This window comes from Sus scrofa, chromosome 7 (assembly GCF_054392235.1).
Source record: "Sus scrofa isolate SSC_HxYL_T2T_F1_AM1 chromosome 7, Sscrofa_HxYL_maternal_Yorkshire_Landrace_v2.0, whole genome shotgun sequence".
Lineage (NCBI taxonomy): Eukaryota > Metazoa > Chordata > Mammalia > Artiodactyla > Suidae > Sus > Sus scrofa.
Window position 1 is genome coordinate 56464041 of NC_139389.1, and position 25195 is coordinate 56489235.

The window sequence follows — 25195 nt, forward strand, 5'->3', positions numbered from 1 at the left end:
AAACAGCATAAGGGGGTGTTCCCTTTTCTCTATACACTCTCCATCAGTTATCATCTGTTGACTTTTTGTTGATGGCCATTCTGATGAGTGTGAGGTGATCCTTCATTATACTTTTGATTTGCATTTCTTTAATAATTAGTGATATTCAGCGTCTTTTCATGTGCCTATTGGCCATCTGTATGTCTTCTTTGAAAAATGCCTTATTTAGGTCTTCTGCCCATTTTTATTGAGTTGTTTGTTCTTTTTTAATTTTGAGCTGTATGAACTATTTGTATATTTTGGAAATTAATCCCTTGTCAGTCACATTGCTGACATATGTTCTCCCATTCTGTAGGTTGTCTTTTCATTTTTTTTTTAATATATTTTCCTTTGCTGTGCAAAAGCTTTTAAGTTTAATTAGGTCTTATTCATTTACTTTTGCTTTTATTTTTTCCATTACTCTAGGAGGTGGATCTAAAACATATTGCTGCAATTATGTCAAAAAGTGTTCTGCCTATGTTTTCCTCTACCTCTAGAACTTTTGAGTTGGATTTTTACAAAACATCTTCCACATCTCTATTTAACATATTCAGTTTTTCTTCTAACTTCTTAAACATGGGGAAACAGTTATAATTTTTAAAGTCCTTGTCTGCTAATTTTATCATTTGTAATTTCTGAGTCTGTTTCTGTTTATTGATTTATCTCTCTTTTTTTTTTTTTTTTTGGCTTTTCTAGGGCTGCTTCCCACGGCATATGGAGGTGCCCAGGCTAGGGGTCGAATCAGAGCCGTAGCCTCCAGCCTTTACCAGAGCAACAGCAACGCGGGATCTGAGCCGCGTCTGCGATCTACACCACAGCTCACGGCAATGCTGGATCCCCAACCCACTGAGCAAGGCCAGGGATCGAACCCGCAACCTCATGGTTCCTAGTCGGATTCGTTAACCACTGCGCCACCATGGGAACTCCTGATTTATCTCCTTATAATGGGTGTATTCTCCTGCTTCTTTGCATGCCTGGCAGTTTTTTATTGGATGCCTGATATTATGAGATTTACCTTTCTAGGTGCTAGATTTTTTATTATTCCCACACATATATTCTCGAGCTTTGTTGGGGAATGTGGTTTAATTACTCAGAAACAGTTTGGTATTTTTGAAGTTCAATTTTTCTGTGTTTGTGTCTTTTTAGGGCCATACCTGTGGCATATGGAGGTTTCCAGGCTCGGGGTCTAATCGGAGCTATAGCTGCCGGCCTACACCACAGCCACAGCAATGCCAGATCCGAGCTGCATCTGCGACCTACACCACAGCTCACAGCAACGCTGGGTCCTTAACCCACTGAGCAAGGCCAGGGATCAAACCTGTGTCCTCATGGCTGCTAGTCAGATTTGTTTCCTCTGAGCCATGACAGGAACTTCTAAAGTTCAATTTTAAGACCTTTCGGTAGTATGAGAACAGCCTTTAGTGGTACATCCCAACCTTTTCCTGAGTACCCTCCCTGATGCCCCATGACATGTGAGGTTTTCCAGTCTGGCTGGTGGGACTGGATGCTGTTCCTGGCCATGGGAGACTCAGGGATGCTTCTCTCTGGGTGCTCTTACCCCATCTGGGGTTGCCTTCTTACAGGTCGGCTTGGTACTCAGCTGGGCATGTGGGGAGCCCTCTGCCATCTCGGCAGCGCTCTTTGCCGTGTTCTCTCTGTCCTGTGAGTGCCAGCTGCCCAGGGGGTCCCAGCTCTGCCTTATCTGTTCACGAGAGGGCTCTGCCTGCCTTCCCTTTGCCTGTACCATAGCCTGGAAAGGCTCCAGGCAGTAAGCATAGGCCAGGCGGGCTCACCCTGTTTGTTTTCCCTCTCTCAGGGTCACTGCCCTGTGCCGCCTGATGTCCAGTATCAGGAATGTCATTGTTTCCTATATTTTGTTCAAGTTTGTAGTTGTTTGACATGACTGTAAACCCTGTCCCTGTTAGTCCAGCTTCACTGGAAGTAGAAACCTCAACCTAGTTTTTAAACGTTTTAATGAAATAATTTTAGCACGCAGGCATGTGTAGAATGTAGTAAATTGATTCCCTGGGTAGCCTTACCCAGCTATATAATTTTGCCATAATTCTGCTGTACTTTTAAAAACACAAATTAAAATATTATAGACAAAGTTCAAATCCTCTCTCATCTCTGTGACCCCATTTTTTTCTTGCCCTTCTCAGAGGTAACCAGTATTCTGCAGTTGATAGTTATCATTCTTGTGTGGATTTTTAATAGTTTTACTACATATTTATGTATCTGTAAATAGTATCTATTAGTATTATCTTGAATATTTAAAACAATATAATGTTCTTCCATGTCATTCTTCACTTTTCTTTCTTTTTCTCATTCAGCATTTAAAAAATATTTGTCCATGGAGTTCCCATCATGGCACAGCAGAAACGAATCCAACTAGGAACCATGAGGTTGCGGGTTCGATCCCTGGCCTTGCTCAGTGGGTTGAGGATCCGGCGTTGTCGTGAGCTGTGGTGTACGTTGCAGACACGGCTCGGATCCCGTGTTGCTGTGGCTCTGGTGTAGGCCGGTGGCTACAGCTCCTATTAGACCCCTAGCCTCCATATGCCGCAGGACCAGCCCAAGAAATGGCAAAAAAGACAAAAAAAAAAAAAAAAAAAAAAAAAAAAAAAGAAAGAAAGAAAAAGAAATAAATAAAAAATATTTGTCCATATGATCCATGTAGCTTTAGCTAGAATGTTCCATAAAAACAAGATTGTTTGTTCACTAGTATATTCCAAACACCTAAATAGTGCCTGGCACATAATAGGCACTTAACGCTTGTTAAATGAGTGAATTCACTTTAAGAGATGTACAGTATTTGTATGAATATGCTACAGTTTATTTATCTATTCTGTCAGTGGATGTTGAGGTTGTTGGGAGGGTTGCTGATATGAACAGTGCTGCCATGAATGTTCTTGTTTGTATCTCCTTGTGCACATGTCCAAGAGTTTAAGAAATACTGGGTTCCTGAGTCTTAGGGTAAAAAGCTTTTCGACTTTTTAATTTTATTATATTTTTTGTCTTTTGTCCTTTTAAGGCCACACCCTCGGCATATGGAGGTTCCCAGGCTAGGGGTCTAATCGGAGCTGTTGCTGCTGGACTACAGCAATGCCCACAGCAATGCCAGATCCTTAACCTACTGGGCGAGGCCAGGGGCCGAACCCACAACCTCATGGTTCCTAGTCGGATTCGTTAACCACTGAACCATGAGGGTAACTCTGTATTTATTTTAATTTTTTTTTTTTTGCTTTTTAGGGCCACACATGCTGCATATGGAGGTTCCCAGGCTCAGGGTCCAATCAGAGCGATAGCCGCTGGCCTACACCACAGTCACAGCAACTTGGGATCCAAGCCACGTCTGCAACCTACACCATAGCTCCCAGCAACGCTGGATCCTTAACCCTCTGAGCAGGGCCAGGGATCAAACCCGCAACCTCATGGTTCCTAGTTGGATTCGTTTCCACTGCGCCACAGTGGGAACTCCACTTTTCAACTTTAGCTGGGTGTTGCTGAATTACCCTCCATGGTAATAGTTCTGACGTATACTCACTCCAGCAGTGTATGAGGGTTTTCGGGAGTTCCCCTCATGGCTCGGAAACGAACCTGACTAGCATCCATGAGGACGCAGATTCGATCCCTGGCCTCCCTCAGTGGGTAAAGGATCCGTGAGCTGTGGTGTAGGTCGCAGACGTGGCTCGGATTCCATGTTTCTGTGGCTGTGTGGTAGGCTGGTGGCTACAGCTCCGATTCAACCCCTAGCCTGGGAACCTCCATATGTCGTGGGTGTGGCCCTAAGAAGACTGGGAGAAAAAAAAGGGGGGGGGGATTCTGATTGCTCCAAACCCTTGCCAACATTGGATATTAGATTTTAGTTTTTGTCAGCTGTATGAATGTGACATTACATTTTGCTGTACCATTTTTAAAGAGATAAAACATTTCATTTTTCCCAATAGAAATTCAATGTCTTCTTTTCGTCCTGGAAGAGGGAATAATGACAGTCGGAAGAGTGTGTTTTATACCAGTGAAGAGTGGGAGCTTTTAGAGCCAAGCCCTAAGGACCTGGAGGAGTCCATGGTACAGGAGGAAAGGAAGAAGCCAATCGCCGAAGGGAACAAAGGTATCCATGTGGTTCCTGTTGTCTGTCATTCTCTCCACCCCCATCTGTAATCCTCCGGTGATGTGAGAGGCCCTTTAGTAGCAGGTAATCACTAGGAGTGTGGGGCCCATTAGGAGCTGTGTCCTCTTTGTGGCAGATAAAACACACAGGCTTGAAAGTTAAATGTCACAAGAAATAAATAACTGTCTAGTCCTGTGGTTCTGAAACTTTTTTAGGAGATAGCGATCCAGAAGTCCACAAGGTGCTCTTTATAGAAATACTGATTTAAAAAAAAAAAGAAGCTTTTTTAGAAAGTTATTCATGCACACAAAAGTAGACTACGTAGTGTCCTTTTCCACAGTTTCGAACTGATGGCCTCTCTTATTTCCTCTGTACTCTGAGCTCCCAGCCCTTCCAGCACCCACCACCAGCTGGATTATTTAAAAGTAAATTCTAGATATTAATTCATTGCATCGGTAGACATTTTAGTATGTATCTCTCAGAGATGACTCTTTAAAAAGAATCAAGAAGTTCTCGTTGTGGCTCAGCCATTTGAGGACCCCAACATTGTCTCTGTGAGGATGTGGGTTCGTTCCCTGACCTCGCTCCGTGGGTTAAGGATCCAGCGCTGCCACCATCTGCGGCATAGGTTGCAGATGTGGCTTGGATCCGGTGTTTCTGTGGCTATGGTGTAGGCCAGCAGCTGCAGCTCCACTTTGACCTCTAGCCCAGGAACTTCCATAGGCTGTAGGTGAGGCTGTGAAAAGAAAAAAATCATAACCGCGGCTTCATAATTATACCTAAAGACAGTTACAGTAAATCCTTCTTGTATACTTCCCTGGTTGTTCTGCTTGCAGTCGGCCTGTGCAAATGAAGTGCTACCAAGGCCCCCCAGTGTGTTTAGCTGCTTGTCGTCTTAGATCTCTTTGAGTCTGCACAGCTGCTGGTTTTGTCTTCCGTTCCCCTTGCTGTGCTTGTTGAAGGACAGGGTCCTCACGCCCAGGAACGTGAGGATTTTGCTAATGGTACTCCCTTGAGGCTCTGTCACATGCTTCTCTGTCCCTGTATTTTCTGTGCACTGGTCGCTAGAGCAGAGGCCTCCCCAGGTTCAGGGTTGACTTTTAATTATGATAAAAATGTTTTGCTGGGAAGGGGGGTTGGGGGTGCTACTTATTTCCTGTTGCATCACATCTGGAACCACATCATGTTGTTTCCCCTTTTTTGTGATATTAAGGTTGGTCAGGATTTAGGGTGTCAGCCTCACATCATGTTGTTTCCCCTTTTTTGTGATATTAAGGTTGGTCAGGATTTAGGGTGTCAGCATGACCCATTCCTATGTTTCTTCATCAGCCTTTTGCCTAATCTATCAAGCAGCCCCTCATGATCCTACATGTATCGATCCACTGAGGAAATGTGGATGTTTTCAATGTAAAATAACAATAAATACTTTTGAGTCTCTGCCTTATGCTTGATTCTAGCATGAGCTGGCAGGAATAGAAGGCAGGCTTTCAGGAGATTTTTACTGAGAGCAAGTATTTACTAAAGGAAATATGTTTTCTGTCCCCTGAGAAAGGACCACCATGGCTTGCTTCAATGGGGACTTGACTTGTGAGCCACAAGATGGTAACATGGAACCCTGTGGCCCAGTGTGGTGTGGTGGAGATGTGGCCAAGCCTTGTGACGCATGCACGGCCCAGTCACTGGGGACACCCAGGAGAGGGGCTCCTTGTGAACTGGGAATACCTCCTGGAGGAACAAGGATTTGGGCTGGAGGATTGGATTGCTGAAGATGACCGTGTTGGCTCTGACTTCCCGCAGAGATTCTAGGAATGAAATGGAAGGGGCGTGGGAGCAAGACTGGGAAGGAAGTCCGTCAGGCTCAGTGACTCAGTAGCTTGGCAGACACTCCCGGCAGCCTGGAGAGGAGCTCCTACTGGGGGCATCCTTCCCAGCCGCTGTCCAGCGCCTGATGCCTTTGGGGGAGCCTATGGAGGACACATGAGTCCCTGTGTTTTATTTATTTATATATTTGTTTTTGCCTTTTCTAGGGCCTCTCCTGAGGCATATGGAGGTTCCCAGGCTAGGGGTCTAACAGAGCTGTAGCCTCCCGCCTACACCAGAGCCAGCAACTCGGGATCCGAGCCGTGTCTGCAACCTACATCACAGCTCACGGCAATGCCAGATCCCCAACCCCCTGAGCAAGGCCAGGGATCGAACCCGCAACCTCATGGTTCCTAGTCAGATTTGTTAACCACTGAGCCACGATGGGAACTCCGAGTCCCTGGGTTTTAATCTTACTGATTCGTGGATATTTCCTAATGGCTCCAGTTATCAGCCCACCAGCATCTTGCCCATGTTATTCATGAGACGTAAGCTATTCTTCCTTGTCTTTCCCCCCCATTTTAAGGTAAATTTTAAATCAAAGTATTAAAAAGTAACATACAGAAAAGCCCCACATCAAAAATGCCTAATAGGTCAATGGATTTTTACAAAGTGAACATATCCTTGTAGCCAGCATTTAACGTGAAGGAAGAGGACAGTATCAGGAGCCAGCCCGGTCCCCAAGTCTCTGCCAGTCACTACCTCGGACCCTATGCCCCTGCCCCTGGCCCCAGAACCACTGTCCTGACTCCTAACATCATAGATTGTTTAGCCTGTTTCTTAAATTTATGTAAATGAAATCTATGTAGTATGTACTCTTTTGTAACTCTTTATTTTTTTGAATATATATTTGAATCCATTTACACTAAAATTAATTTGGATCCCTCAGTATTTTTAAATACTCATTTTTAAGGAAGAGAGAAAATGTGTTTACATTTAAGAACACATAAATGGTGGGGGAGGGGGGATTTTTTTCTCCTAATGACAGACTAGCAAAAAATAAGAAGCCAAGGATCCCTAGTATGTCTCTAAGCCCTACCCTCGAACTTTGTAGATGGGCCCTGTCCTCACTGAGGTGCCTGGGGAGGGAGGGACACCGTGTCCTCAGGATGCTGTAGGGACTTGGTGCACCCATGTTCACCCTTTCCCTGTGTCTCTGTGCTCTTTGGTCCTGCAAGTACCTGAAATAGGAAAATGGTGATGTGAACATATGGGCTTAGCCCTGATCTTTAACAAATAAACCTAACATTCAAGACTCTTGAAAGACGTATAGTTTTGTCATCAGTTCCTCATTAATGCCCACGTACATTAATGCCTTTGCTTTTTTTTTTTTTTTTTTTAAGGTCCTCACCTGAGATTTATGGAGGTTCCCAGGCTAAGGGTCAAATCAGAGCTGCCGGCCTACACCACAACCACAGCAACGCCAGATCCAAGCTGTGTCTGTGACCTACACCATAGCTCATGGCAACACTGGATCCTTAACCCACTGAGCGAGGCCAGGGATCAGACCCGCATCTTCCTGGTTACTAGTTGGGTACGTTTCCACTGCGCCACAACAGGAGCTCCCAGTCAGCCCTTTCATGGGTCTTAACTGAGCAGTCAGGTAGGGAACGCTTTCTTTAAAGTGATCATGTGAAGGATCCAGTGAGGGAACCATCTTCGGTTTTACGCTGGGTTATTATCCAGAACGAGGCCCAAGCAGAAAGTGATGAATGTAGAACTCCGTGGAGGGTGATAGGTGAGACTCGAATGTCATTTTACTGGAATTTCCGCAAGATGATTTGGCCTTCTCTTAAAAACCTTTTGTTTTTGTGTAGGAGTAACGGGCTCAGGATTTCCCTTTGATTTTGGACGTATTCCCTACAAAGGAAGGCGCCCTTTGAAAGACATGATTGGATCATACAAAAATCGTCACAGCAGTGTTGACCCTTCAACTGAGGGGACATGGGGCAGTGGTGGTGCCAACAAGTTGGCCTCTGAGATGCAGCTGCAGGTCCAGAACCAGCAGGAAGAGCTGGAGAGGTTAAGAAAAGATTTGTCCAGTCAGAAGGTAATTATTCTTCCTCACGTTCTATCTCATCTCACATCAGCAGACCAGGGATCAGAGAAGCAAAGCCTGGCTTTCTAGTTTCTCTGACTCTGTTATTTTCCAGAAGATGCTTTTCCCCCAAGAGTTGTATGTTGCCATGGCCGCCATCCTAGGCACTGCTGCTTTGCTTGATCATTTGTTCAGAGACATTTGAATTTCTGAGGAGAACGAAGACCCAGGGTGGGTGGTGTCTGCACCTCGCCCACTCCTTCTCTGTCTTTGTATCTCTGAGCATAGCTTCAACCCGAGGTCCGTGAACACTTGTTAAAACAGTTTCCACATCCTGTGAAACAACAGTTTCCGTCTAAGCTAATCACACCTAATTATACTTAATTCCTCAGCAGGTCCATGAATTTATTTATTTATTTATTTATTTAGTCTTTTTGCTATTTCTTTGGGCTGCTCCCACGGCATATGGAGGTTCCCAGGCTAGGGGTCGAATCGGAGCTGTAGCCACTGGCCTATGCCAGAGCCACAGCAACGCGGGATCCGAGCCGTGTCTGCAACCTACACCACAGCTCACGGCAACGCCGGATTGTTAACCCACTGAGCAAGGGCAGGGACCAAACCCGCAACCTCATGGTTCCTAGTCGGATTCGTTAACCACTGCGCCACGACGGGAACTCCGGGTCCATGAATTTAGATTTTTAAGATGGATGAACATTTACTGGGAACCATTGCTAAGTACAGTCTGCCTGTCCACTCTGTCCTATTTTCTATTATTGTTCTCTACAGACAGGCTTTATAGAATAAATGTTTTTCATTCTCTATTTTTAAGGTCCTTCAAGGGGAAGTTGGGTATTAAAATGTTTCCAGTAGAGTGTCTGGGTTTGCTCAGATTCCGATGGCCGCTCCATGTAGAGTTGTCATGGCTTATGCTCCCTTCCTGTCCCGCTCCTCACTCTGTCCCCTCACTCCATCCCCGTCACTCCGTCCTCCTCACTTTGTCCCCCTCACTCCCTTCTCCTCACTCTGTCCCCCTCACTCCGTGTCCTCCTCACTCCGTCCCCCTCACTCCATCCCCCTCACTCCGTCCTCCTCACTCCGTCCCCCTCACTCCGTCCCCCTCACTCCGTCCTCCTCACTCCGTCCCCCTCACTCCGTCCTCCTCACTCCGTCCCCCTCACTCCGTGTCCCCCTCACTCCGTCCCCCTCACTCCGTCCTCCTCACTCCGTCCCCCTCACTCTGTCCCCCTCACTCCCTTCTCCTCACTCCGTCCTCCTCACTCCGTGTCCTCCTCACTCCGTCCCCCTCACTCCATCCCCCTCACTCCGTCCTCCTTACTCCGTCCCCCTCACTCCCTTCTCCTCACTCCGTCCCCCTCACTCCGTCCCCCTCACTCCCTCCTCCTCACTCCGTCCCCCTCACTCCGTCCCCCTCACTCTGTCCCCCTCACTCCGTCCCCCTCACTCCGTCCCCCTCACTCCCTTCTCCTCACTCCGTCCCCCTCACTCCGTGTCCTCCTCACTCCGTCCCCCTCACTCCGTCCTCCTCACTCCGTCCCCCTCACTCCGTCCCCCTCACTCTGTCCCCCTCACTCCGTCCCCCTCACTCTGTCCCCCTCACTCCGTCCCCCTCACTCTGTCCTCCTCACTCCGTCCTCCTCACTCCCTTCTCCATACTCCGTCCCCCTCACTCCGTCCCCCTCACTCCGTCCCCCTCACTCCGTCCTCCATACTCCGTCCCCCTCACTCCATCCCCCTCACTCCATCCCCCTCACTCCGTCCTCCTCGCTCCCTTCTCCTCACTCCCTCCTCCTCTGGCTCCAGGAGCTTGTGCGGCTGCTGCAGCAGACGGTGAGGTCCTCCCAGTATGACAAGTACTTCACGAGCAGCCGCTTCTGCGAGGGGGTCCCGCAGGACACGCTGGGGCTTCTGCACCAGAAGGACGACCAGATCCTGGGCCTCAGCAGCCAACTGGAGAGGTTCACCCTGGACAAGGAGAGCCTTCAGCAGGAAGTGAAGACACTGAAGAGCAAAGTGGGCGAGCTCAGCGAGCAGCTGGGGATGCTGATGGAGACCATCCAGGCCAAGGACGAGGTCATCATGAAGCTCTCCCGGCAGCTCAGCGAGTGCGAGGGCAGCGTGTCTTCTCCCACGTCCACGCCCAGCTCTCCCGTGGCCGCCCCCTCCGGCCGGGACCAGTTGGAGCTGGACAAGCTGAAAGTAAGAGCAGGGCGTGGGCTCCCATTATCGGGGCAAGAAATCCAGCCGCCTGTCCGTTGATGTCACTCCAGAGCCGCTGGCCTCAATGAGCTCATCTGGCATGACAGCAGGGCAGCTGCGCCTCCCCCCACCCCAAAACAAGTGTCGCAGGACTTACAGTCAGATAATTATTAGTTTTCTAAGAAGCTTACTTGGAAAATGAAAGTCTCAGTCCACCCATGTTGCCATAGGTCAGACCAGTTTCCGATCTTTCCCCTCCCTGCTTTCAGGCAGCTGAGACTTCTCTTTCTATTCATACCCCCTCAGAACACCATTATTCCGTGTAACCTACAGAGGCTGTGTCTTGTCCCCTCTGTGCATGGATGCACACGCCGACATCAGGGGCACAGCCTGCCTCAGGACCTGACGGAGGCCGGGTGAGGGAGCACGCTCCCCACAGCTAGTGTGGGCTCAGGTGCGGAAGCAAAACCTGGGCAGAGAGCCTGCTCAGAGCCAGTGCCCCCCCCCCCCCCCCGCACCGAAGCCAGGAGGGTCCTGCCACTCAGAAGGGAGGGCAGAGCTCTCTTCCCAGTGTCCCTCTCTGGGCTGGCCCTGGGAATGGGAGGCTGGTTCCTGAGCAGAGGGGACTCTCCCAGTCAGACCTGGGGTGGTGGCCAGCTGTCGAGGTGGGAAGAGCACACAGCATTAGTGGGAGGCAGGGGCATTCTCATTGGGCCTGCAAGGAAGCTGCTGGTTCCTGGGGAGAGCTGAATGGTAGTCAGGCCACAGAGAGGGTCCCCAAAGTTTTGCTGCCACCTGTTCTTTTTTTTTTATTCTCTGGGGCCACAGCTGTGGCATATGGAGGCTCCCAGGCTAGGGGCCTAATCAGAGCTACAGTTGCCAGCCTGCGCCATAGCCACAGCAATGCAGGGTACGAGCCGTGTCTGCCACCTACACCACAGCTCACGGCAACGCCAGATCCTTAACCCACTGATGGAAGCTAGGGATCAAACCTGCACAGTCATGGATACTAGTTGGTTTTTAACCTGCTGAACCTCAGCAAGAACTCCATACCAGTTCTCCATTTGGTAAAGCTTAAGGTGGAGAATCGTCTGCAGGATATGAGGCATTGGTTATAGTGCACTTGACCCCAGCTGACCCCAGACAGGGCTATAGCTGTGATCCCACCTGGAGCCCCAAAGTCTCCCTCACCTGGCTCCTCTCTTTTTACAAATGGTGTGGCACCAAGGATGTTTTGTCCCAGATGCAGTTTGTCCTTGAAGGGTGAAGATTTGCCACCATAGAGGTTGTTCCTGAGGCTTTGCTTCAGGCCTAGCAGTAGCTGCCACACAGTGTCAGTGGATTGGATAACATGCCTGGGCCTTAAGGGCAAATCCAAACTGAAAGTTAAAACACTGGAACGGTGACGACTTGATTGGAATGTGTATGTGGTCTCCTGTAGTGACCACTTCTCAGTAGCCACACCCAGTAGGTGTGAGGAGAGAAGGATTTATTGGTGAGAAAAACCAAAAGGGTGGAGTTCCCGTCGTGGCTCAGTGGTTAACAAACCTGAGTAGTGTCCATGAGGATGTGGGTTCCATCCCTGGCCTCGCTCAGTGGGTTAAGGATCCGGCGTTACCATGAGCTATGGTGTAGGTCGCAGACGGGGCTCAGATCCCGCATGGCTGTGGCTGTGGTGTAGGCCAGCAGCTGCAGCTCAGATTCAACCCCTAGCCTGGGGACCTCCATATGCTGTGGGTGCAGCCCTAAAAAGACAGAAAAAAAAAAAAAGGAGGAGAACCAAAAGGCACCACCAAAACCCTCAATTTCATATTTAAAAAATTTTATCTACTATAAAAATAGCCCTGTTTAAAAAAAAAAAGGTCTCGGTTAGTGTTGCCAGTAAAAGTCGGTTTTGCTCACGTACACAACCTAGAGTATCCCTGACCCTAAATACACATCCCATCGGTAATACATATTTTATGACCTGTTACTTAATGTCAACTGAATTTTGTATTTTGCAAGCGTGTTTACTTTTGTGGTGTTTAGAGAATAACACCAGGGCGTTTGGTTTCCAGGTCACAGCGAGCAGTGCTGGGCTGTGGGGCATGCTCGGGGAGCTCATTTTCCTGGGAAGCTGACCAGGGTGTGTGGGGGCATGTTTGGCTTTGTTGTTGTGGCGCTACACAACTCCTTTTGGAAACAGCTGACAGAGTTTATCAGAATTGGACTCCCCTCCCCCCTTTTTTTGCAGCATAGCAGGTGAAATTTTTTCCCCCACTATTTCTCAATATATAAATCCCCTGGGTCCAGAGTGCCACAGCAGTCAGGTTAAGTGGTGACATAGCTTAAGGAGAGGCAAAATGGTTGTTAAGGGAACTCCCTGTGGCCTGTGCATTCTGAGTGAGTCCTGTCCGGCTTGGCAACCTCATGTTTTCTGACATTGCTCTGCCTAGGTCGGTTATTGCCAGGGCATCCCCTGTACCATGCAGAAGACTGTCACATCCATGCCTCTACTGCGGTGGCACTGCAAGAACTGCAGTGAAGGAGCTTATTGTCCTTCAGTTCTATATACTGCGTAGTTTCCACATTGATTTCTAACCTGGACCCCAGATTTAAAATGTCTAGGTGGGGTGTGGCTGGGTCACTTTGCTATACAGCAGAAATTGACAGACCATTGTAATTCAACTGTAATAGAAAAAATAAAAATCTCACAGAAAAATGAAGAATAAAAAATAAATAATAAAAATAAAATAAAAATAAAAAAATAAAATGTCTAGGTGGGGAAAAATTTTGTTTTGGAGGAAGCTATCTTTTTTTTTTTTTTTTCAATTGTTACTGTTAACATCCACTTTCTTGCTTTGTAGTCAGTGTGTGTATGTGGCCTGAAAAAATTTCTGCTTTTTGGAATATGCTAACATTTCTTCTTTGGTCTAATACAGGGTCTCTTTCTGTTCCTGTAGTATTTGGAAGCAGAAGCAAATATTGGTCTTAAAGGGCTTTTACCACCCTAATGATTTTTTTGGGGGGGGGGGGTGTCGAGGCATATGGAAGTTTCCAGGCTAAGGGGTCAGCTTGGAGCTGTAGCTGCCAGCCTATGCCACTGCTGCAGCAATGCCAGATCCAAGCTGCGTCTGCAACCTGCACCACAGCTCACAGCAACGCTGGATCCTTAACTCACTGAGCGAGGCCAAGGATTGAACCTATGTCCACATGAATACTAGTCAGATTTGTTTCCCTGGAGCCAGGACAGGAACTCCCAAGTGTAATTCTTTAGTTAAGGGCATTGTATATATGTGTAGCCATTTCTACATAAACTGGATAAGTAAAAAATGAAAATTTACAGAAAATTTGTTCAATTTGTCTAGTTAAAAAATGAATATAAGATACTGCCTTTTGTACCAGCTCAGTGAATGTGGATAGATAAAATATTTGCATAGATGTGGGATATAAGTCCTACTCATTTCCCCTGAGGTAATTTGAGAATAATCGCCACCACTAGAAAAATTTATTTCCTCATCTCCTTCGTTACAACAGGAGTTCCTGCCTTCCTTCTACTGCCAAGGGTGGCCACAGAGTTTAATCAGAAAATGCGTGATAATCAGCTTTCAGTTCCTTAGAGCTTGTTTTAGCTTAACAGGGCTATTTGATTGGTGAAGCAGCAAAATATTAATTATCTAGAATGATTAGTCAACATTCAATCAACATGAATTGATGGACTTTTTTTTTCAACAGGATAATCTGCAGGGGTACAAAACCCAAAATAAATTTCTAAATAAGGAAATTTTAGAACTCTCAGCTCTACGGAGAAATGCAGAAAGAAGAGAGAGGGATTTGATGGCAAAGGTGGGTCCAGATGGATATATTCTGTTATCTGGTGGGAGGTACGATTCAGGAACCATACGAGAATGGACATGCTTTAAAATCAGTTGACTCCCATGCTTGCAGGGATGTGGTTACTGATGCCAAAGTATATTTAAAATATATATAGTGCATAGGGCTGTGTTTCGTCTCCTTTGTCTGTGATAAAGACACAGAAATGCCCTGAAATGCGGCCTTTATTCACATGTACAATGCAGTTTACAGGAAAAACATTATATACAATCCTAAGGTCCTCCCAATTATGGTTATTAGGATTTTGATTTAGGCCATTGAGCTGTGTGCATCAGTGTCTTATCTGTCAATGGGGCAGTGAGAATGATTGATGCCTCCTCTGTGAACCTGATGGTGGTGGTGTGAGACAGTGTGATTGTGGCTAAGTGCAAAGTGTTGGCAATGTCACAGATACGACAAACGAAATAATGAAAATTATTCAAATGAAATTCTGTGACACTGTCACCAGCTGATATATACCCCATTGACCTTTTGAACGGTCCTGGAAACATCTTCCCAGACCTTATTCCCACGTTCTCCAGGGGTGTGTTGATTTGTCTCATAAGGTGGCAGGTGGGAGCTAGTCCTGGGTCACAGTGTCCTAAGTATTGCTGTAGCATGAGGTGGCTACTTAGGGCCTGTGGGCCAAATAGCACTCAGCCTGACCTCCATAATGGGTGTGTGGCCTGGTTGCTGCTGCTCACCTCAACCCTGTCCAGAACTGAGATATGGGTTGACACCCAGAGGCCTTATTATCAGTACCTTTTCTGTACCAGACCCCCTAGAAGGAAGAGGGGGCCCACTGCAGGCCTTTAAACAAGGCAGGCCTCCGGCGTCATCTCCTGTCTTTGATGTTGTCTCTCTCTGGCTCACTTCCTGGTGGTATTTGGCTTGTCACTCATTGATTACCTGAGGGACTTGAAATTGCTTTTCCTGTGTCTCTGTCTGGATGGAAGTAACCACCCCGTTGTCTGCAGTATTCTAGCCTGGAAGCCAAGCTCTGCCAGATAGAAAGCAAATATTTGATACTGCTCCAAGAAGTGAAGACCCCAGTTTGCTCAGAAGAACAGGGGCCGGCTCGGGATGTCATAGCGCAGTTGCTGGAGGACGCTCTGCAGGTCGAGAGCCCCGAGCATCCGGAGCAGGCGTTCGTGAAACCTCATCTTGTCAGGTAAAGTTGCTAGCGAGGGTAGGGGCAGTGGGCCCTGTGCTCAAGCCCCTCTTTCAAGAGCAATAGCCCTTTTCAGAGAACTTTATACAACTCACTGTATCTTGTTTGATGCTCAGGAGAAGGACTGTCCAGTTAGTAGAACAGAAAATTTCATCATTCTGGCTATAAGAAGCAAGTATGAGAGCTGGGATTCAGCCCAGGCTTTGGATTCCAAAACCTTTGTCCTGTGTGCCCATGTGCCTGTGTGGGCAATACCAGGTCCTGCATGAGAGGAGCCAGTCTTCCGGGAGGAGGGCCCTGTCCTGAGACACAGCTGTACCCAGGGGTGGTTTGAAAGCAATGGGGTCATGGGGAACTGGGCCTTCTCTGAATAGGAATGACCCTTGAGTAGCCTGAATCAGTGGTTCAGAATTCACTGGGGGTCCAACACAAGCCGTGGACATGCTTGGCCCCGAAATGCACTTGGACACACACACACATGCACACACATACACACAGTATTACATATATTTTTCAGAAAATCACAGAGTCTGGGAGCCTGTGATGGATCTTGGATTAATAACCTTCATATCCTAGCATCTGAAAAACGAGGTCCATGAAATATTGGAGTGAGGGGAAATCTGCAAATTCACTGAGCCCAACTCCTCCTGTTTCCGTCCCCTTGCTGCTCAGGCAGCCAGTGCCCCGGCGCTGCTGGCCGCCATGGCTTGGCTGCCCCTACCCCACCCCTGCACCAGGGGCAGCCTTGCTTCAGCTTAACCTGCTCTCTCCCTTCTCTGTGCTTAGCGCACTGGTCAGCCTTGTTCATGCTACTCAAATGGCAACAAAAATCTGCTGTCAGAATTTGACTGGCACCATTGTTACAGAACTTTTACTGAGGTCTGTGTGCCTGGAGGTGTGCCAAGGGCTGTACACGTACCTGTACCCAATGCTCAGTACAATGGGTGTTTTTTATCCTCCTTAGCAAATGTAGGCACTGGGATTAGGGAGGTTATGTAGCTTGTCCAGAGTCATAGGGCTGGTGAGTGGGAAGGACAGGACCCCAGCGGGGCAGCCAGGTTCTCAGGGTGTTGCCGTGAACTGTGGTGTAGGTTGCAGGCGCGGCTCGGATCCTGAGTTGCTGTTACAGCTCCAGTTGGACCCCTAGCCTGGGAACCTCCATATGCTGCGGGAGCGGCCCAAGAAATGGCAAAAAGACAAAAAAAGGAAAAGTTTCTAACATAAGTGTTATGTGTGTGTGTATGGTATATAAACATACATGCGCACATGTATTAATGTAGCCAATATATCAGCTTTACGTTTGTAGTATTGCTTGTATTTTCTGTGCTTTTCCCATTTAGCACCTCAAACATCTAAAGTTGATCTTTTTCCCCTGTATGCTATCAAGAAGAGGACTTTCCTGGAGGCCTAGCAGTTAAGGATTCGGCCTTGTCACTGCTGTGGTGCAGGTTTAATCCCTGGCCCAGGAACTTTCACATGCTCTGGGTGCAGCCAAAAAAAGAAAAAAAGAAAAGAAAAAGAGCTATAACATAATGTTTTTCAATTTAGGTAGCCAGCTATCCTCCCCTGTGTGTTGAAAGTTTATTGTTTCCTCACTGAGTTGAAATGCCTGGTCAAATGCTATTTACACAGGTCGATTTCTAGGCTCTCTTTTCTTGTTTCATTAGCCTTTTTTTTCTTTTGCCCAGATGGCATCATTTAATTTTTCCTTTTGTTTTTCTCAACAGTGAATATGACATTTATGGGTTTAGGACCGTCCCAGAGGATGACGAGGAAGAGAAGTTGGTCGCCAAAGTCCGGGCATTGGACCTGAAGACTCTCTACCTCACAGAAAACCAGGAGGTCTCCACGGGGGTCAAGTGGGAAAACTACTTTGCGAGCACAATGAACAGGGAAATGATGTGCTCCCCGGAACTAAAAAACCTGATCCGAGCAGGCATTCCCCACGAGCACCGTTCCAAGGTGTGGAAGTGGTGTGTGGACCTTCACACCAGGAAGTTCAAGGACAGCACTCAGCCTGGTTACTTCCAGAACTTGCTCCAGAAGGCGCTGGAGAAACAGAACCCGGCCTCCAAGCAGATCGAGCTGGATCTGCTGCGGACTCTGCCCAACAACAAACATTACTCGTGCCCCACCTCAGAAGGCATACAGAAGTTACGCAACGTCCTGCTCGCCTTCTCCTGGCGGAATCCAGATATCGGCTACTGCCAAGGTCTAAACAGGTGGGTGCTGGGCCCACACTGGGTTCCTGTTTGCCATTGAAGACGGCTTATAGCCCCAGGGCCTGACAGTGCCTCCCCTCCTGGGGAGCCAGGCAAAGCCAGTCTTTTAAGGGAAAGAAGTAGCTGCAGTAAGCTAGTTTTAATTATGTAGCATCCCCAATTCTAGAGTAATTGAGAGAAACAAACATGCTTTCGAAAAGTATGAAGAATACCAAAGTCAAACTGTTTGAAACAACTATGTTCCTCATTTTGATTCCTTGTTGTTCAGATTACCCTCAGAGTATTTTTGGTTTTTGTTTCTTCTTGGTTGTCCTGTGGTATATGGAGTTCCCAGACCAGCGATCAGATCTGAGCCGCAGTGGCGAACTACACCGCAGCAGCCTTTAACGCACTGTGCTGGGCTAGGAATTGAACCTGCATCCTGGTGCCACAGAGATATTGCCAATGCCATGGTGCCACTGTGCCATAGTGGGAACTCCTCTCACTCAGTTTTTTTTTTTCGTCCTTTTGTCTTTTCTAGGGCCGCACCTGCAGCATATGGATCCCAAGCTGGGTCTAATTGGAGCTGTAGCCGCCAGCCTACACCACAGCCACAGCAACATGAGATCCAAGCCGCGTCTTTGACCTACACCACAGCTCACGGCAACGCCAGATCCTTAACCCACTGAGCAAGGCCAGGGATCGAACCCACAACCTCATGGTTCCTAGTTGGATTCGTTAACCATTGAGCCACAGTGGGAAGTGCTCACTCAGGTTTTGATCGGAAGTTTGATTTTATTTGTTTATAATGCATGTTGTGAAAACAAGGCCACTCCTTATTTATACAGGATCTTTATGAATCAAGAGGTTGCCCCCAATAGTTCTTCAGTTGGTTGAAACCTAGCCCTCGAAGAGCCCAAACTTACTTTCTTTTGGACTAGAAACTTCTATAATGTTTGGCATACTTGCCTGCTTCCGTAGGCAAAGGACACGGAAAAGCCTCTCACTTCTAACGATCTGGGCTCCTCATTCTGAGCTGAGCTACCTCAGGATGAGTTCACAGGTCGGGGGCGGGGTGCTGAGATCTTGTCTCCAGGAAGCTGCTCCCATCACTGCACTTTGAGTGCTATGCTGCCTTTTACCTCCCGGCCATCTCTTACCTGGCTGACACGCTTCTGCTCACCACTGTCATTACAGCGTCCATTTATATTCCTCTGTGTAGTCAAAGTAGGGAACAAGCTTATCAGAAATATGGATAAAGTTTCCTGGTGGCTGAACGGGTTAAGGATCTGGTACTGTCACTGCTATGGTGCAGGTTCAGTCCCTGGCCTGGGAGCTTTTACATGCTGCAGGTGCAGCCAAAAGAAAAAAAAAAAAAAAAGAAATATGGACAAAGTAAGAATGAAGAAACTCTGTGTACAGTCTTAGCAGTTCTCCTGTAAGTCAAGTGCATGCCTTGAGTTCTGAATGCTTTTTATTTATCCTGGCTGCTCAGGGGTCTTTTTAATCCTCTTTGGTGCCGGATCCTGACCTCCAGATAAGGGCTTTTGTTTGCATCTGAAATGATAGTATTGCAGGAAGAAAGGTTTTTACACTGGAATGTGACTTGGTTAAGACCCGTAACCAGTGGTTTCCGGGGAGTCACTGCCTCTGTGGTCAGGACAGGGTGGCCTCTCTGAGCCCTGAAAGTAAAAGGACTTTGGTGCTCCTCAGTGGTCCCCATTAAAAAAGAAAAAAAGAGAGCCTGTAAATAAGATACTGCCTAACAAAGCAGTCTTGTTTTGCTTAAATCTGCAGTTCACAAGATATACTTGGTTTAAAAATTCTTGGAAGCTGAAAACCTCCCTAACTTTAGGACTTGAGGATGCCAGCTGGGAGGGTCACATAACACCCCATCTGTCTGACATTGTCATGGAATCAGTTCTTCCACACAAAGTACAACTTTCAGAAAATTAAAGCTTTCTCTCCACCCGATCACCATTAGAGCCTCTAAATTTTAACCATTTTACTGGACTTTTTTTTTTTTTTCCTTTGAAATATTTCATACGTACATTCTGAGAACCCAGGAGAGCTCCAACTTTTTCTAAGCGATTCAAGCCTGTCATCCTGAGCATGGGTTAACTGCAAGTGCTGTCCTCAGAGGCTCAGCTGGTTTCAGACCCGGCCCCTTCCCCTGGCGTCCTCGGTGCTGCATGTGTCCCATTTTTCTGTCCTTGTCCCTCCCCACCCAGTGCTACCTTTCTCCCCTCCATTCCATTCGTGCCTCCTGGGGCATCCGCTTCCCAGTTCTCTTTTCTTTTTAAACTTTTAAATTGAGACTTCATTATTTCATCAAAGGGATTAAAAAAAAATTCTGAGAAGTAGCTTTAGGGTTTTCCCATAAGTGATGCCCAGAAGCTTCATGGCGTGAGCAGAGGTCCTTGGATGTGTAGAGCGGGCTTTCCTCTCCCCCTCCCTTTGTATCCTTCTGCCCTGAAGGCCTGCTCAGAGCCGACCTGGGGTACTAGATGAGGAAACTCTCAGTGGTGACAGTGTAAACAGCCAGACCCAATTTTCCGGTCGCCATGAGTGACGTGACAGGTGATACATCGGGCCCCCTCTCCCAGCCCACCTGCAAGCTGGGAGAAAGCCAGTTTCTGGGGGCAGTTCTTGGAGAAAGCCCCCCACGTGCTTCATTCATCCAAACCCCCATTTCAAGCAGGCTGGTATTAGGAAAGGTGTTTTTAAACCATCCTGTGCTCTTTGTCCTGTATATTCACCTCTGGATTTTTTGTGCATAAAAGGATTAGCTGGAACTTCTTGAACAATAAACTCCAAGAATTAGCTGCATTAGCAAAAATCTGACCATGAAAACATTTTTAAAAATGAGGCTGCCTGATTGTTGGGAAACAATTTCATCATCTTTAAATAAAAACTAAGTGAAGGGGAGGGTGGATGTAGCTTTGCTGCTCAAACTAGGAAATGCCTTTCTCTCTGAGGAGAGCATGGCACCCTGCGGACGGCCACGGTGCCTGGGGCTGGGCCGGGAGGCTGGCGCTTACCTTGTTCTCCGTTTGCTTTTAGATTGGTGGCCGTGGCCCTCCTGTACCTGGAGCAAGAGGACGCTTTCTGGTGTCTAGTCACCATAGTGGAAGTTTTCATGCCTCGAGACTATTACACAAAGACTCTTTTAGGATCCCAGGTACTTCTAAAAATATTGTGTGTCAACTTGTAGAATTTAGAGCTGAAGTGTGACCTGAGTTAAGATTTGGTGGGGGCGGCTTCGTATGCGTGGCCTCAGCAGCTGACCAGGAGGCACACCAGGGTTGGGCCCCACCCCAGACTGGGCCAGGCTGTTCTCAAGTGAGTGAGTGAGTGCCAGGTTGGGCTCACTCGGCACTCTGGCAGCCAGCAGAGCGAGGACTGCATCCAGAGAGAAATAGACCAGGCCTGCAGACCACACGCTGTGTGGTCACTGCTCAGCGCTCTCTCTCTGGCTTGGCCTGCCTGGCTGGCTAAGCTACGATCCAGGGGTGCTTGGGGAGTCTGATGTGTTAGCTCAACTTCTCCAAGCAGCAGAGGCCAAGGCAGAAGCAGACGTGCCAGAGATTTATGAGGGGAACCCCTGCGAAGGACCGAGGGGCGGGGAAGGCTCCGAGAAATCCCCAGACCTGGGGAAGGAAGGAGGTTTGGGTGGGTGGGGAAGATCCCAGCCTGCTGTGCGGTTCTGAGAAAGTTTTGGCCAGGCCAGTGCGGACTCCTCAAGCCAAGGTCACCTGTTAAAGGCGCACACGTCTCACAGGAACGAAACATGGCTTCTGTAAGCAAATGAGGTGATGGATCTGGAGTGGGCAGCCCTGGGGCCGTCAGTCACCGCCTGCAGCAGGAGATCTCAGTGGCACAGTTCATGCCTGCCACTCCTGGAGTCTGAAGCCAGGGGCAGGGTAGGATGATGTGGGCTGCGAGAGGCCAGGGGTTCTGTCCCCGCTTGGCACAGTCCTGGTTTGGACCAGACCCTTGGCCCTTGCAGCTCAGGACATCTCTTCCTTGTGCTGGGCTAAGGCTGCTGCCATCACTGGCTTCTGTAGCGGCCTTTCCCTGCTTCGCCGCCGGTGGCCCTCCTCCTTGTCTGACCTTTGGCCTGGTCCTGCCCATGAGCTCTCTGTCTCTTGACCTTAGCTCTGCTGGTGTCCGAGCTCCACTGCGTCATCTTCTCCACACTCGTGCCACACTCCACACTTGGCCTGCCTGCCCACAGCCACTTCTCGCCTCCCCTGCTCTACTCTTGTCCCCACAGCTGGGCCCGTACGCTGGTACCCAGCTCCTGGTCAGCTGCTGGAGCCACTGGCAGGACTGGGGAGGGAGCTGAAGGCAGGTCTCTCCCTCTAGGTCAGGGCACTGCCTCTGCCAGTGACTGTCTCCTCCGAGGCACTGCCACCTGACCAATGGGTTCTCGGTGCCAGTAGGGACCCCCTACTCCATCCTGGCCATGGCCTCCCACCACGCCCTCTGGCTGCCTCACCGTCAGCTGTCTGGCTGCTCAGCTTTTCTGTTACCAGTGTGCTCATATCCCTGGGAAGCCCAGTTATAAATGTTTGGTGTGGCTTCTGTTTCCTGGTTGGGCCTTGAGTTTTATGTTCTGTTTGCATTTCTGCCTCTGGAAGGACCCCTGTTACTGTCCTCTCTTAGCGCCTATGCTGCTCCCTCAGTGCTAGTCCTCCAGGCTTGGAACTGAGTCAGCCTGAGTCCTGAGTCCTCCTCCCTCTCTGTCCGTGGAGTTGCTCTTTCTGATCACTGCCACCTGCCCGGCAGATCTGTTCCCCTGGTCCCCTCACTACTGTTAGGTCACCCTCCCCTCTCCTGCATCACTGTGGTTGCCTCCTGTCCTCTCTTCCTGCCTTCACCCCCCGCCCCAAATATTTTTAGGTACCCAAATTGAGAGACTGATTTTCCTGGCTATTTCCCATGACAGCCTGAGCATTTTCCCCTATCATTATATTGTTTTCAACTATCATATTTGGTGGCTGTAATATTCAGTCGGGTAAATGGGCATGATGTATTTAACTTTCTCCTATGATGGAATTGCATAAGGCCACTCTTAAAACAGGGGTAGCTTTGTGTGTGCACTCAGCCCCTAGGGCTGTGCTTTGCAGACCGCCTCCTGCCAGAGCCCAGGGCCCAAGGCCCTTGCATGCTGTGCTGCAGTCCAGATGCTCGGCAGCCTTTCCGTCTGTCCCCTCAGCTGAGCGCACATTGTGTGCCAGGACCTCACTAGGCACTGAACACAGAGAGATGAATAGTCTTTCCATGTCCTCTTAAGCTCAGGGGGGCTGAACAGAGGCCCCAGCCAGCATCCCCTGGCAGTGTGCTCCCCACCAGCCCTCTGCCATCACTGGGCAGCCTCAAGAACCAGCACCATCTGCCACCTACCTGGGAGGACAGGTGTGTGCCTGGTCTCCCATTTCAAGGCCAGCTGACTGGTTCCTTCCTCTCAGGCACCTTCAGCCTGGACCCTCCGTGCAGAATGGATCACATCGCCATCACTTGGTCCAGTGGTCAGTGGTCCATCTCCCTTGCCAGTTTATAGCCCCTTCAATGCAGCACCTGATCCCCAGCACTGGCCAGGGCCAAGCTGGAAGTGTATGCACATCCGCAGTCATTGTTTAAATGCCAAGGGATGGAATAGCCCTGGCAGGAAAGAAGTCCCATCACTAGGAAGTGAGGCAGACCCACTTCCAAGGAAACTGAGCAAAGAGAATGTCCAGGCATGGCTTGTCATTATGGCTACCCAAGGGCACAATGGGCTGCTTTTATAACTTGCTTTTCAGTAGGTGGTGCAGGGGTGGGGAATGGTTGGGGGTGAGAAGGTGAGAGGCTGATACTTTTTGTACACCCTGGGGTGGTTTTATAACTTTAATGTCTTTCTGGGTTTTTTTAAGTCTTCTAAGAAAGGTTAATTATAATTCATTTCAGCCAATTTGGATCTTTGAAATTTGGTCTCTCCTAGTTAGAAAGCAAAATGGTCAAAAATGTTTGTTTCCAATATTTGTTATCCTCTCTGGATCACAGGATGACTTTACAATGCTTTAGAATCATTTCTGTAAAAAATAATATGTTTTTGTTTTTTATGTTACTTTGCCTTTTAAAAATTTAAATTTTAGCCAATAACAACTCCTTAAATCTATGAAACATTCTTTTTATTTTTTATTTGTTTATTTTTTGGTTGCGCCCACAGCATGTGGAAGTTCTTGGGCCAGGGATCAAACCCATGCCACAGCAGTGACCCAAGCTACTGTAGTGACAATGCCAGGTCCTTAACCTACCACACTACAAGAGACCTCCAACATTTTTTAAAAAAAAACTTTTTTATTGTCAAGATGTCTAAAAAAAAAAAACCACTTCCCCAAAGGATAAACAATTGAATTTCTCAGAGTTTTGGAGTGTCCTGAAAAGGACATTTTAATGTCATTTTAACATTTATCTTGGAGTTCCCATCGTGGCACGTGGAAACAAATCTGACTAGGATCCATGAGGATGCAAGTTCGATCCCTGGCTTGCTCAGTGGGTTAAGGATCCGGCATTGCCATGAGCTGTGGTGTAAGTCGCAGATGCGGCTCAGGTCTGGCGTTGCTGTGGGCTGGGGCGTAGGCCAGCAGCTGCAGCTCCAATTTGACCCCTAGCCTGGGAACCTCCATATGCTACAGGTGCAGACCTAAAAAAAAAAAAAAAAAAAAAAAAAATTATCTAGATTGTTTCTCGTTATTTTAGTATCCCAGTAATCCCAAAAATTATCACACCTTTGGTCTTGACCGATTGGCAGGGGAAGTTTTGCATGTTTTTCTGGGATTCAGTCCCAAGTGTAGACCTGCTGTAGTGTCTTCACATTTTCTGGGTGTTGCCGGATTGTTCTCCCAAATGGTTGTACCACTTCATCCTCGCGCCACAGTGTACCTGCCGTTTGGGTGGTGGGTGCCCTTCACCAGCGCCGGCACTTCCTCACCACTGCCCTCATTCCGGGACGGCCTGGCTCTGGCCCGTGGGGCATTTGCAGTTCACTCTCCCTCAGTTGGTCTCTTTCTTCCTCGCAGTTTCACCACCCAGGTGGTGACCTCACTCCACCCAGCGGAGGCCCCCAAGGGAGCCCCAGCCTCAGTCTCTGGTGGGCTGCACTTACCCTGCTAGAGATGCCCCTTGGGCACCACCTTGTCCCACGCTCCCCCCAACCGCCCAGCCCTGGTACCTGTGATCCAGCCTTTCCGGCGCACCAGCTGGAAAGCCTAGGTGTGCTGAGCGGCCTCCCTCTGGCAGCAGCAGAGCCGTAGGTTCTACAGAACCATGTAGTTCTGTTCCCTGTGCTCCTGGCCTCCCACCCCCTCTCCTTAGTTCAGGTTTTCATCACTTCTGCCCTGGGTGCTGGGGCAGGGCTCCGGGGGGCCTTGCTTCCCCTCCAGCTCAGCCCCCCTTTGCAAGTGGAGAGACAGATCTAAAGCACACATCCAGCTGCATCACTCTTCTGCTTAAAGCCTCTTAATGCTTCTCATTCATTGCCTGCTACGGTTTCCACATGCGGGTAGAGAAATCAGTGTAGTGGGTTGGCACTACCTTTTTTTTTTTTCGCACCAAATTAAGTTGAATAGACTAGAATTGAAGCATCAAAGTGTGCCCTGCAATGTGGGCTAAGTATTGTTCGTGAAACATTTGTTTCTGTTTTGTGCACATAGACTGGGTGATGGTTGATCCATTTTTCC

At 48.3% G+C, this 25195-nt stretch overlaps 1 protein-coding gene across 8 annotated transcripts in view; it reads left to right on the forward strand.

Annotated features, from left to right (window-relative positions):
* Positions 1-25195, forward strand: part of TBC1D2B (TBC1 domain family member 2B) — an 87737-nt gene that overhangs the window by 52911 nt on the left and 9631 nt on the right. For 5 of the 8 annotated variants that reach the window (XM_021098840.2, XM_021098841.2, XM_021098842.2 and 2 more), the window contains 7 exons: positions 3966-4129; positions 7807-8039; positions 9849-10244; positions 13959-14069; positions 15074-15267; positions 16995-17489; positions 20532-20649. In XM_021098840.2, the coding sequence (XP_020954499.2) occupies positions 3966-4129; positions 7807-8039; positions 9849-10244; positions 13959-14069; positions 15074-15267; positions 16995-17489; positions 20532-20649 (1711 nt within the window). Of the gene's footprint in view, positions 1-1379; positions 1960-3213; positions 3269-3771; positions 4130-7806; positions 8040-9848; positions 10245-13958; positions 14070-15073; positions 15268-16994; positions 17490-20531; positions 20739-21768; positions 24161-25195 lie in introns of those variants that run through there. The other 3 variants (XR_014810294.1, XM_084968389.1, XM_084968388.1) reach the window with 3 other exon arrangements.